Source organism: Melozone crissalis, unplaced genomic scaffold, assembly GCF_028551555.1.
Source record: "Melozone crissalis strain CALT ecotype California unplaced genomic scaffold, PUWL_Pcris_2 ptg000042l_1, whole genome shotgun sequence".
NCBI lineage: Eukaryota > Metazoa > Chordata > Aves > Passeriformes > Passerellidae > Melozone > Melozone crissalis.
In genome coordinates this window covers 36,317,141-36,330,288 of record NW_026535820.1, presented here as the reverse complement: position 1 = coordinate 36,330,288, position 13,148 = coordinate 36,317,141, and the positions used below count along the sequence as shown (strand labels likewise).

The following is a 13,148-nucleotide window of genomic DNA, read 5'->3' as shown; positions in this document are numbered from 1 at the left end:
GGTACACTCCCTGTTGCTGGGCCCAGGGGGAAATGGAAGGAAGAGGGAAGGAGAGGGTGATGCTCCTTCTTACCAGGCACAAACACTACTCCAAAAAAACCCCTACCCAACAGATCAGCTTTCAACTGAAACATATTAATGTGAAAAGGTAGGATAAATAGACTGAAAAGTTCTGGAGAAGACTCTAGAAGGCACCCATGAATACAGGAAGCTCAAAAATTCCATGGGGTTGCAAGAATTGTGTTACCTGAAGTCAGAAGGTGAATGCTACATCGAACTTCCCATGTAACACAGATAACAGGAAGTTATCCAGCTACCATGAAACTGTGACCATTGCATCCTTATCTGCCTAACCCTCATCTTCCAGCCAGCTGCCTGCTGAGGTATTAATTGATGGACAAATTACTTTTCCTCACTTTTCTAAGGTCTTCTGTAGCACCACATCAACAGGCAAACACGTGCCTATTAATGATCCTTCCACTAAATTATATGCAGCTAATTAGAGCTTTGATTCTGTCTCCCTCACAGCTCCTGTAAGTCAGGTTACAGCACCCTGAGCTCACAGCTCAGCACCACTGGTGAGGTCTGCAAAGGTGAGAAAATGACTTGGAAAAGACAGCAGTGAGCAACATCCATCATGAAAGAGGAACTCTTCACAAAGCATCTGCTGAATTCAAGGTAAAGGAAAGTAACCTGTTGTGAGACAGACCTTTACAACAACCCAACAAATTGCTTCCCTCTTCAGCATTCCTCAGAGCCACGATTTGCTGAATTCTTTTTAAAACAGGCTCTTCACACATCAAAAACAGACAAAAAAACCCCGCAACTAAATTGGCTGAGGGTCTTACAAAATTCACTGATTTTCCAGGACAAGGCTATTAGAGAAAGTGCAGCTGCAAATCAGCTAGTCACCTAAGGTAAAGCAGTCTGTTATGTGATGAAAAGGGGAGAGAAAACCAAACAGCAAAAACCTTACCCACAGCAGCTATCTTCACCATGGATTCTAGCAGGCTGACACCCACACACCATGGGGTGACAGCAAACTATCCTAAAGGCCTCTGAAGAATTCCACTGTTTACAAAAATCATCTGGATACTTGGGTATTCATAAAAAAAAAAAAAAAAGGCAAAACACCACTGAAGCAATCAAGATCTATCTCTGCAAGGTCCTCCAAGGCAGTCAACAATTTTCTTGAAAAACACATTTTAATCTCACAGAAGCCGTGTCTTCATGGCCCATGACTGTTGCCAACTGCAGTATTGTAACAAAACATGCTAATGCCAATGCTGTACTATACCGAAGCCTGCAACCAGATTATCAAAAATCCAGGAACTATTTCCCTGCCTCAGACAATTTTCACAGAAAATACAGTCCACCAACCCCTCCATCCAAAACTGCCTTTGATGAAACAGCAGCTATTTCAGAACTACATTTGACAAAACAGCAGGTATTTCTGCTAGTTAAACTCTTAGAATAATAATCTGGAAAAAAGATTTAAAAATTAATCATTACACAATGAAGTATTTTCCATTCACTCTCTGAAAGAAATTGCAGGGTATCTGTTGTGGATCAGAAGCAGTGACAGGAACGGCGATCTGTGTCCAGGCAACCCAATTTCACAGATCAGACTGAAATTACCTGGCAACTCACTCGGCCTTAGACAAACAGCAGAGGTTTAACAAGGGCTTCTGAAGGCCTGGCTACTGCTTAATAAGTGCTCTTGCCTTTAGACATGGTCAGCCAATTACCCCTTAAATTAAAACTCTTTTCTAAGGAATATTTATTCCATTAAAGGCCATATTTAAACATTCTCTATCATGCTCTAATACACTAAATTCAAATTCTTTAGGAAGTAACAAAATAAACAGGCAGAGACACAGTACTTACTTTTTATTTGCTTCTTAATGAATTTTGAATGGTCCAACCAGTGCTAAAAAAAGAAAATCCACACTTAGAAGCAGTTCCATTTCAAGATTTTGTTGACTCCATAAACTGATTACAGTAAAATTTAACAGATAAAAATCTCTTATAAGGAAATAGTGCCATATTTATTTTCTAAACTTCTCATATTGGTGAAAGTGTTTATTGGCATGTTTAATAACTACCCTTCTTCCACATGGGAAAGCTTGATTTTTAAATTCATCAGTGGCCAGGGAAGCCACTCTTCCAGAGCAGAAACTTCAAAATGCAAGGCCACAAAGCAGTGGTGTGTAAGGAAGGCACCCTTTTGCCCCAAGCCCCTGAGTCTCAGCCTCCTTTAAATCTCTGTTTGACAGAGATCCTCCAGAGGCTGTACTATCCTGCCTTCCACTGCTCCATGGCCAAGTTGTTTTCAAGGTAAGGATGGAGACTTAACCCCATTAAGAGCATCTGGGAAACACTGATGTATATCTCACCATCTCACCCTTTCCTTTTTAAACTAAGGCAGAAGATTTGGAACAGTGCAACAATGATGACAAAAACATCTGATTCCCAGCAAAGTGTATGCACTCTCTTGTCAGTATAAGTTGCATCTACAGAAAGGCAGCAATAAACACAATCTGGTGTAAATTTAGCTTAAATCTTTGACAGTCTCTGCTCAATGCCCTACAGAAGGCTTCAATCTTGTTTGAAGCAACTCCATGTAAATGCTTCTGTCATACAAAGTGGTAAGAGAGTTCTGGATTTCTTTGAAATAAGTGGTTTTCTATCTTTAAATATATTTCAAAATTATGAACTAGGTACTATGAAACAAAATCTTTGGAAAAAACCCTCTTCCTTTTTTGCTATTAAAGAATAAATGTTTTCAGAAAAAGGATAATCTCTCAATGACTACTTGTTACACCATCATCATGCTACTATGGCTGAAAAAAATGAACAAAATTATTTGTTGTCTAGTAATACTGGTATTTATTTACTAACTATGCTCTAAACCAAGGCAAAAATTTATCACAGGTATAGATGTATACAGATCAAAAGTCTGACAGCTTACTACCCTTAAGGTAAATAAATTTCACAAGAAGGAGAAAGAGAAATAGAGCAACGATTCTGAAGTTGATTTTATTTGCAGGAGACTTGCAAGACTCCCTTAGATGAGGCTGCCAAGAGATCAATTCTTATAATCCCTAATCCGGTAGAAATCTCTACCAGAATGGAAATAAAACATTACAGCAGCTCATATAAATACAATCCTTAGAGTTGCAAGGAATTTACTTTGTCTCTATTTTGCTCTCTTATGAAAAATTACAGCCGTGTGAAATCTCAAATTTTTGATAAGGAAAGAAATATCAACATTGAAACTTTCCCTTTTTTTTAAACTGAAATTATATAAATCTGTTACTTTCATAGCTCCAGGGCAGATAAATTTTTTATTCTTCAAACACCTAGCTGTGAAAATGTCTTTCTATCTAATATTTATTTTGGCTAAAGAAAAGTCCCTCAAAGACAAATATAATTAATGCATTAAAAGAAAAGTTTTTCATGTAGAAAAACATCTATAATACATGCTAAAACCTCCTGTTAGTACCATGTTCTGGAACTAGCACTGCACAACCTGAACTATAATAATTCCCAGTAAAAAACAGCTGATAGTCCCTTTTCTTGGCATGTGGTCTTTAAGGTACATTAAAGCTCAAATAAGAGTAAGTTTCAAACTGATTATTTGCAAGTGCAAATACTTTAAGTAATGGCTAAAAAAATACCTAAGAAGACTGCAGGAACTGCTTTTGCAGCCCATTAAGTGAGACCACAGCTTAGCCAGGAGCTATCATCACTCTCTGCACCTAAGCAGCCAGAGGCAGGCGGCTCCAGGAGATAAAGCACAGCAAGCATTTAAGTCACCTCTCTTCAGCAGCAACAGTGAGCTGCTGTTTCAGCCCATCCTGCACTGCACATCAAGTGTGTGATGTGCCAGCACACAGATCATAAACACAAAGACAGAGGTAGGGCATGGGCTGACAGCATTATTGGCCCAGAGCTCCAAGGCCTGCAAGTTTTCCTGCAGATTTATGAACCAACTCCAATTTCAGAGTCAGATATTTTCTGCAATTTCTGTGAAAATCAGGCTGAATTTTAACACTTCTTTGCCTCAGATAATGTCAGAGGGCTTCTTCACACTGTGTACCACACCAGCCTTCCAAATGTCCCTCTGAGCTGGAAAAAAAAATCAAAGCATTCTAGCTAAAGCCTAAAATAGGTTTGGGCTTGGCTACATACTGCTTGCTGACTCAATTAGGGGGAAGTGAAAGCAATGAATTCTGAAGTCTCACTAGGAAGCTGAATAAAACCAGAGGAGCCTTACTCTTCTCTCAGCACAGAGATACAAGACTGTATCTCTGCCTCTCTTGTGCTCTGGCTAAATGACCATACATAATTTCAGGATCTGGACTCACCAAAGAAACCTAACTATGGACCTCACAGTGTAGGACCAGGACTGACCAGACTCATTCCAACCATACCCCACCATAATCCCTGTATCCTGTTTGGATTTGGAAATATCAGTGCAGAACAAGGAGGAGGAAAGGGATTATTTGCTTTAGGACTGTGTTATGATAGGAAGACAGTGTCTAAGCTACTTTGCCCATAGTAAGGGAAGAAAAACCCAAACCTGATCAAACTGCAGGTAACCAGAATTCTATGATTATGCTGGAACAGAACAAAGCAGTTCAGCTGGAAGGGACCTACAATGACCACCTAGTCCCACTGCCTGACCACTTCAGGTTAAGGGCATTGTCCAACATCTCTTAATACTGACAGGCTTGGGACATCAATTACCTCTCTAGGAAATCTGTTCCAATGTTTGATAACCCTCTTGGTAAAGAAATGCTTCCCAATGTCCAGTCTGAACCTCCCATGTTTCAGCTTTGAACCATTCCCATGCAGCCTTTCCATGGATACCAGGGAGGAGAGCCCAGTGCCTCCCTCTCCACTTCCCATCATCAGCTGCAGAGAAGACTGTGGTCCCTCCCTTAATTTTGTCAGGTAAACTGGAAGGTCAAATGCTAGATTAACTCCCATTTATTCCTCTTTAATCTCAGCAAAATTTCTCTGCTCTATCAAATGAATAATGTTTCCTATGGTATTAACTGACATAACACAGTAACCATTGACTGGGATTCATGTATTGAAAACAAACACCAATAAATTCCACATGAAAGAAGCACCATTTAAAAAAAATAATTTCTTAAAATACTGGAAGCATGTATTTATCTCAGCATGGTCTCCTCTTTTGATCACTCGCTTAATTGAAGTGAAGAGGAAAAAATAAGTAGCTCAGCATTTCCTAATGGTAGTAGCCAGTATTTTCTCAAAATAGATATACAGCATGGGAAGGATATATTTGTGTCGAAATACAGCAGATATACTACAAAGCAGTCAGCTTATGAGGACCACATGAGTGCCAATTGAAGACTGAAAGGAGGATTTCCACAGCCTGACACAATCCCACAATCACACACCTGAGCTTGTAAATTCCACCACCTCTCTACTTGCTTCCTAAAAGAATGAAAATTCCTTGTCTTGATTTATGCAGCCCTCAAAGGTGAGCTGAAAAGGAAAAAAAAATTGCATTTGACCCATTTTGACTGGCTTTCTTAGTTTAAAGTGCACAAAGAGCATCTTGAATACACTGTTCTCCCTTATGCTTATTTATATATTTAACTATCAGTAAGAGGAAGCCCATTTTTACTGAAAAATATTGGCTGAAAGCTTTCTCAAGTCATGCCTGGAGGTAAAAGAGAGAGAATCATGCTCAGTGATCAAGTTCAGAAAACAGGGTGTGCTAAACAAAAGCTGGCATCTTTAAAACCAAAAGTCAATTATCCCTTGAGCTGTCTTCTTGCTTTCTGGTTTCCTAGGCACCTGAATCCTACCAATCTGCCTGCCATTACTCACACAACCTTCTAAAGCAGCGAAGTTAAAAATGTATGTATCACATGGAAGAAGGAAACACCAAAAAATCAAGCCAATAAAAATTCTACCCACCAAACCACAGTTTGGGGATTTCTCTAGATTTATGGATTGAAAAGGGAACAAAGGAGCAAAAGCCCTCTTCTGCAGGTCACCTTTCAACATTATTATGATAGTAACAGAATACCAAATGAGAACTGGGGTTATGTAGAAACTCAGGGAGTACACAAACATACACTTAGGAACAGGATAATCTCCCAGGAGTTCACAACGTAAAACAATGAGGTATTGTTCTCATGTTCCTCTAATCCCTCCTACAAAGTTATGCTCCTCTTGAGAAAGAAGGCTCACCTCACTGGTGACTTCAGCTGCCCACTGAAAGGCTGTAGAGAAGATGATTGACACCTCTCAGAGGTATTCCATGGCAGAAGGATGAGTGGCACCAGACTCAGGAGAAATCCCAGCTAGACAGGAAGACTGTCACCATCAGGCTGTCCAGACAAAGCACAGGTGCCCAGAGGGACTGTGGAGCCATCACCATCCTTGAGGGTGTCCAACCTGACTGAACAAAGCCCCAAAAAACCAGGTACAACTGAAACAGCTATGAGAACCTTGGATAGAGACACCCCTTTCAACAGACAAGACCTGCAGGCATTTTTCAGGAGGCTGCTCTACAATCTCACCTACCCAACTTGAAAGAAAAGAAGAAAAAAGGGAATGCACTTCTATTCAAATAGCATTCACATTACAAAGCCAAGCTGGGATTAAAGAGGTGAAAAATTTGCATTTGGGCTCAGAGGAGACCAACTTTTCACAAAATAGTGGCAGGATCTTAGAGGGGTTTTAGTCCCAGCTGGCCAGTTTTGATTTAGATCCCCTTTGAACACTGCTGTCAGCATCTTGTTGAACAGGGTCCTGGCACAGTGGTACAGAACCACATCAACACCGCTGGAGGACCAACCTGATCCAGGGGGAAAGTTTTGTCAGTTTTCTAAGCTGTCCCTGGCCTGAACAAGGCAGACCAGCTGCCCTCCAGCAGCCCCCTTCAGCTGACACCATTGTGCAGCTCCCATGCCAAGCTCTCTCTTGCCCTGTGAAGAAGGGCATTGCCTTGCACAAGTCACACACAGTGGGACAGAGCCGGCAATGCAAGGTGCATGCAAAGCTGTCCAGCAGCAGGAGGGCAGATGGAGCTGTGATAAAGCTCCAGATTGTGATCTTGGGAAGTACAAGGCCACAGACGCTAATTCCAGAGCCATGAGGGCACTGGTAGGACTTAATGGATCTTTACCAGCCCTGAGAGCTCCACATATTGAGTGGCATTCATGGAAGCCTGGCCTGTCCCAGTCTGAGTCAGCACAGAGCCATCTCAGAAGCATCCTGATAAATGATGTGGTTTAACTGCAGACCAGATAAACTAACCAAGAATAATAGAGAGATGTAAGGACATCCTTCAAGATCATCCTAATTCATATCCATGTGATAACCAAATAATATTTTGCTTTGCAGACTTGACAGAAGTAAAAAACAGAATTATATAAAAAATATATATAAAAAACTTTCCTGGTCTAGTATATTTCTCATTAGATTTACTTTGCAGACAGTGAAAGCTGATACCACTCCAGATCAATTCTAGCAATTTATTTTTAATTTTGATGCCTATGTCCAAACCTGCAAAAATAAACTGAAGGGATTTGTAACAAGTAGGCAACAAACCTGACTACATCAGTGGAAGACAACTGAGAAATCACTTCAGCTTATGCTCCAACCACACACAAAGACAAAAGAAAGACAACACAGACTGTTTGCTGTCCCAGAGAGAATTCTTTACACTCAGGAGAGAGGTGCAGAAGCATCACTGACAGACAGCACAACAACCACCTGCCCCGTACGCCTGCTTCTCAAGTCTGTGTCAGAAAAACGTCCTCCCAAAACAGCAGGTGCTACTGGAAGACTAGAGACTGGAATGTGTTAGCGTTTTGCAGTCTTTCACCAAGTGTTCACAAACCACAATACAGACTTGGACAGCAACAGATGGGAAGTGTTCCACATTCACCAGGTGTTCTGCATTGCTGTGGAGTCAGCTACACTGCCCGTGTCCAGTGACTGAACTGGCATTCCTATCACTGCCACTATTAGAAACTGAAGCATCAAGTGCTTCAGGATGTTCTACAGCTTTTGGGACCCTCCATCTGTGACTGGTATTTTTTGTTCTTGGCTACAATCCACAGACACACATCCTGCAACCACAACAGTCCCGAAGTGCTCATCATCCAGAGGAAACAAGAGAGCTTGAGGGAGGGAAACTGAGTCACAGAGGAATGTCACAGCTTACTCATGGGGAAAATAGCATGTTTCTGACAGTAGCAGAAAAAGAAATATCTAGCATTATCAAAATTTTTACTAATCTCCCTTCTTTCCCACATCCACTATACTGAAAAAAAGGCTTGTCCCTATTTTCTTCTGCTTCACGAACACTCATTTAAGTATTAAGAAGTACAAAAGGAAAAAGACTCCCAGATATCACACTATGAGGCAAATTGACTGGTTTGAACTGCTCATTTTTCCCCATCCCTCACATCTTAAGAAGTCATAACAGTAATATCAAAAGCAGCAGCTGAAAAACCCGATCAATGAGCCCTTGAAAGAAAATTCAGATAGATACAGCAGAGGCAGTGATAATGAACCAAGGCCCTACAAGTCCCTGACCCAATACCTGCTGAAACATCCAGGAATCTAGTTTTTGATGTGTAGAGGAAACAAAGGTACTGACATTATTTGTTGTCCAGCTTGCCTCCTTCCTGCCCCCCAGCACTGTTGAAATCCTTTGTCATGAGTCATTTACGGTCCTGACTCTGTCAGAAAAACCTGGCCAGAAGTCAGCCTTTCATAGAGGTGAGGATCTCAGTGTCAGAATCAGTGCATCCTGACACACTGCTGCTGCTCAGGACCACTCTGGGCAACACAGTTCCAGGCAATTTTTTTCCCTCTTGTTTTTTTTACTTGGAGCAATTGCTTTCATGCAAGCCTATTTCACTTCTACACAACCTTCTCCATGTTCTCCTTCCATTGTCTTCTCACCTCTTGCACCAAAACTCAATTTAGAAATTGATCCATACTGGGAAGGTTCAGATGCAAACATGGTTAACCAGGACAATTCACTGCAGCTTAGTCCTGGTACTCATCTTTCCAGGGAATCCTGGTCTCCCCCATAGCCATGCGCAGCACCTGCAGGAGGCACAGGGTGTCCTCACACATCAGTCTTGCTGTACACACAGTGTAAATCCAGTGCTTCCCAGCATGCCAGATACACTGCTGCAATCACACATCCTCCAAAGGGGTCAACTGGCTGCAGGCACAGCTGGGAAAGGCTGTTCCATACAGATCTTCTTTAATCTAAGGGGTCTTTGTGACATTAGAGATCAGACATAAAGGACTTAAATGACTTAGAGGATCACTGAAAGAGACACGTGAGAAAAAGGGCAATTTAATTCTTTTGCTTCCATCCATTCCCAGGGATGACAGCAGCTCATCTGCACAAACTAAAAAAAATAGAGATTTCAAAGACTTATCTTAAAAATCCTTCCCTTTCAATTACCCTGCGATTGTTCTTGTGAACAGAAACAAAATTTATGATGGAAACAAGCAAATTCCAAGCTAATAAACATGGGCAATCCTTCAGTTATAAATTCTTAATAAAAAACACAGGAGGGGTTGGGAGGGTATCCATGTTTTGACATCAAAAGACAGAAAACTGGAACAAAGAATGCAACTGTAGAAATGGGGATATCTAAATCTTGAGAGACCCTATAAAATATAGAGTTCACAAGGAGCTGTTAACCACAGAAAGCCTTTTTTTTATTAAGATGATTTAGAACAAGAGAAAGAAAGGACACTCCTGGATTGAAAATGAATAAACATCAGCAACCAATAGTCAAAGACCCATACCAACCATTGAAAACGTTGCATGCAACCAGTTCCTACAAAGATCAGTAAAATACTTCCTCGTGGCAACTGAACTCCCATAGTATGGTTTCCCAAGATTTTACTATTGCTATTTCTAACCTCAGCTAAAGTTTTCAAGGCCTTTTGCTTTGCTAGTAAACACAGGCTGTAGTAAAAGTAACTGAAAACCCAATAAGCTTTACATTTTCTCTAAACCACTGCAGAGACCTCCTACATCAGCGTGAAACCCTTCAGTCACCCCAAGCCCTACATCTCTGTTGAAGTTCTGTAACAGCTAGAATAAGAAATTGTTTTCTTGTATTAGAGTATTTTTACTTCCAGAGTTAACAGCAAGAAACTCAAAATACAACAGTGCACTAAAATTTGTTTTAGAATGAACTATTAGATGATTATCTACATCCTTCTATCCTTCTGATGGATATCTTCAAAGAGCATAAGATACAAACTAATGCAGAGCTCACTGAATAGGCATTACAGTATTTTCTGCATTACTGCTGACATCTTGCTTTTTACAGCTTTATGCTGGGGGTTTGTATTAAAAATAAGCTGTTCAAGCAATTAAAGATTTTTCTCTCTCAAAGCAGATAAACTCTAATCATGATTTTGTTTTCTAAATCCCAGCTATCAACACTGCTTGTCCCAAGTCTCTGGCAAAGTTACAGGACTGCAGGAACCAGTGCACTCAGAAGCTGCTGGCCTTGGAGCACACAGAAGCAATCTCCACTATTCAAAAACTATTTTGTGCTCTCTTACTTGTAATGGTGACTTAAAGATGTTTAGCCCTTAACAATACATACTAAAGACAAAGGCTTAGAGCCTCAAAGGGGTTTACACAATTTTAATCTCCCAGTCCCCCACTTGGCATTGTGTGTCTGGGCTGGCACTAAGCAGAAGCCCATGGAGGCTAGGCATTAATTGCTGTGCAAACAAAAAGTTCAGGTCACAGGTTCATAGTAGATGAAAGAAGGCTCTTAAAGCATGGAACCTTTTGGCACAGGGTGCTGGGCAAGATAAAAGCTTGTGCCTTGAAGTTCTCTAAGCTCTACTCTCTGCCCAGCTTGAGCCAGACCAAAAAACACAAGAGCCAAGTAAGAGCTTTTGGCCTTGCACTTCAGGGAAGGTAAAAAACTTTGCCCTCAACACTCCTCTTAATTCAGGACACCACAGCCCTACCACCAAAGCCCTGCAACCAGAGTTGGCTTTTTTCAGACACCCCCCAGCAGCTGTTCACAGCCCTCATTCCTTTTGCAGCTGTAGATGCATCATGTACTTCCCTCCTTAAAAGAACAAAGAAATAGCAAACAAACAAAGCTGAAACACTTGCATGTATAGATAGCCACACTGTGCCCTCAACACCAGTGAGAGAGCTACATACAGAAGACATAGCTACTGCATCTTTCTTACCAGTCAAAAGAGCCCTTCAGCTTTGCAAACATACAAGAAAATTATCCTTCCCAGCTTCCTCAGTCCAGCTTTTGGCTGATCTGCCCTCATTCTTGCCCTTATTCTTTCCTTTCTGCTTCCCTTCTTTCAAAACATGGAGCTCCTTGCTAGGTAACTACTCCTAGCTATCAAATTCCCAGTTGGATGATTTGACAATCAGTGACAATATAATGTGTTTTTCCCATTATAAGCAGGATCTGCTCTATCAGCTGTGTCCTTATAACCAGATTCTTCATAAAAGTATACACAATTTATGTATTTAGAAATTTTATCAGGAGCACACACACATAATCAACTAAAAATACCAAAACCATTATGAACATACTTCATTCAAAACATCAGTTTTCAGTGATATTAACCTAAATTAATTTAGACATCAGGATAAAGTTTAAATAGATTAATACTGCTTCTCCCCAAACCCACAGATTCTCTTCTTCCAGTGTCAAGTCATTAGTACAGTACCTGGATAGGTTTCCTGTTTGTTGTTTACAGTGACTGGTGAAACACAGATGATAATGCAGCTGCTTGAACCCTGATCCATCCTTTGACCCAAGCTCGTTAGAGAATAAAGCTGAGAATTCTGGGATGATAAACTTAGAACCTACACTTCCCAGGATGTCACTATTGCAGCCACATTTTCCCATTATTTTATTATCCCAGAGAAAACATCTTCTGCTGCTTCATGGAAAAAATATTTATGAACTGACCAGAGAGCACTAAAAGAAACATTCATTTTCCAAATATGCATATTTTCTATCCACAGTGCAGGTTTTTGTCAAACTTCTTGCTCACACAGAGTGAGCAGACAAAGGAAAAGATAAAATATATGTCAATACAGTGTAATCACAATGCTGTAGTCTTTTAACCTATCCTATTAATATATCTACTCATATTGATAAATAATTTTTTTAGATTTATTTCTTTCACCTGCAGATACTGGAAGACCTTATATAAGGAAGAGGAGAAGAACTTTTAGCTAAAACGTTTTGTTCTCGCAAATGAACCTAAACCCTCAAAGCAATACAATGTGTGCACAGAACAACAGAGAAAATTTACAAGAAATCCTTGCTTGCAAAACAATTTGAATACCATGAGTCTAGTAACCATAAAGTACATTTTTCTTTACCAAAATTCATTGTTGTTTTAACTTGAGTGCAATCAAGTCACACACGTGTCACATAAGATGACTCAGGACTCGTTCAGAGGATGTAGCTTTATGTGCAAGAACCAAACATGGCATCACTTGTTTCAGCCCCCAGTGCTGACATCTCTCCATGGAACTGCACCAGCAATAAAGTAACAGGCACAAAACATAAAAATCAACTTAAGTTATACTCACTGTAATTTGGGAAGCATCCATGAATTGCAGGCCAAAGTAATCCGTTTCTACAAGGTCCAAATGATACACAATCTGGTCAAACAACTCCTGTCCCTTTGCATTTTTCTGTAACAGAAAAGAAAATGCTTTTTTTAAAATTGGCCAGTGTGGGTTTGTTTGGGTGTGTTTCTTTTCATGTTCAAACATGTGAGAAGAGATACACAAAGGAAAATAATATCAAAAAAGCAATTCTATTTATTCTGAATAATTGCATTGACATTTCTTTTATTTTCCTCAAGAAGCAGAGTGTGACATGCTCTTCTTGTCTGCAGCTTTTCCAACAGCATCAGATTTCACTCTCAAAGCAAGTTTTTAAAGTTCATAATAATTAAAAACGTACAAGAGAAAGGGAAGGGTTATGCCCTACAAGTGTCCTAAGTCAGAGCCATCATTTTGTACCCCAGGAAGTCAGATTCTCCAGGAAAAGCTTGATTAACATACACTGCCTGAAATCTGCTGGCTATCAACAGCAACT

The 13,148-nt window shown here is 40.3% G+C and overlaps 1 protein-coding gene across 3 annotated transcripts in view; it reads right to left on the bottom strand.

Annotated features, from left to right (window-relative positions):
• The window catches only part of EPB41L4B (erythrocyte membrane protein band 4.1 like 4B), a 166,690-nt gene that overhangs the window by 102,959 nt on the left and 50,583 nt on the right, over nucleotides 1-13,148 (bottom strand). For all 3 annotated transcript variants that reach the window (XM_054284544.1, XM_054284545.1, XM_054284546.1), the window contains exons 2-3: nucleotides 12,635-12,739; nucleotides 1,888-1,930 (exon numbers count right to left, since the gene is read on the bottom strand). In XM_054284544.1, coding sequence (XP_054140519.1) covers nucleotides 1,888-1,930; nucleotides 12,635-12,739 — 148 coding nt within the window. The remainder of the gene's footprint in view (nucleotides 1-1,887; nucleotides 1,931-12,634; nucleotides 12,740-13,148) is intronic.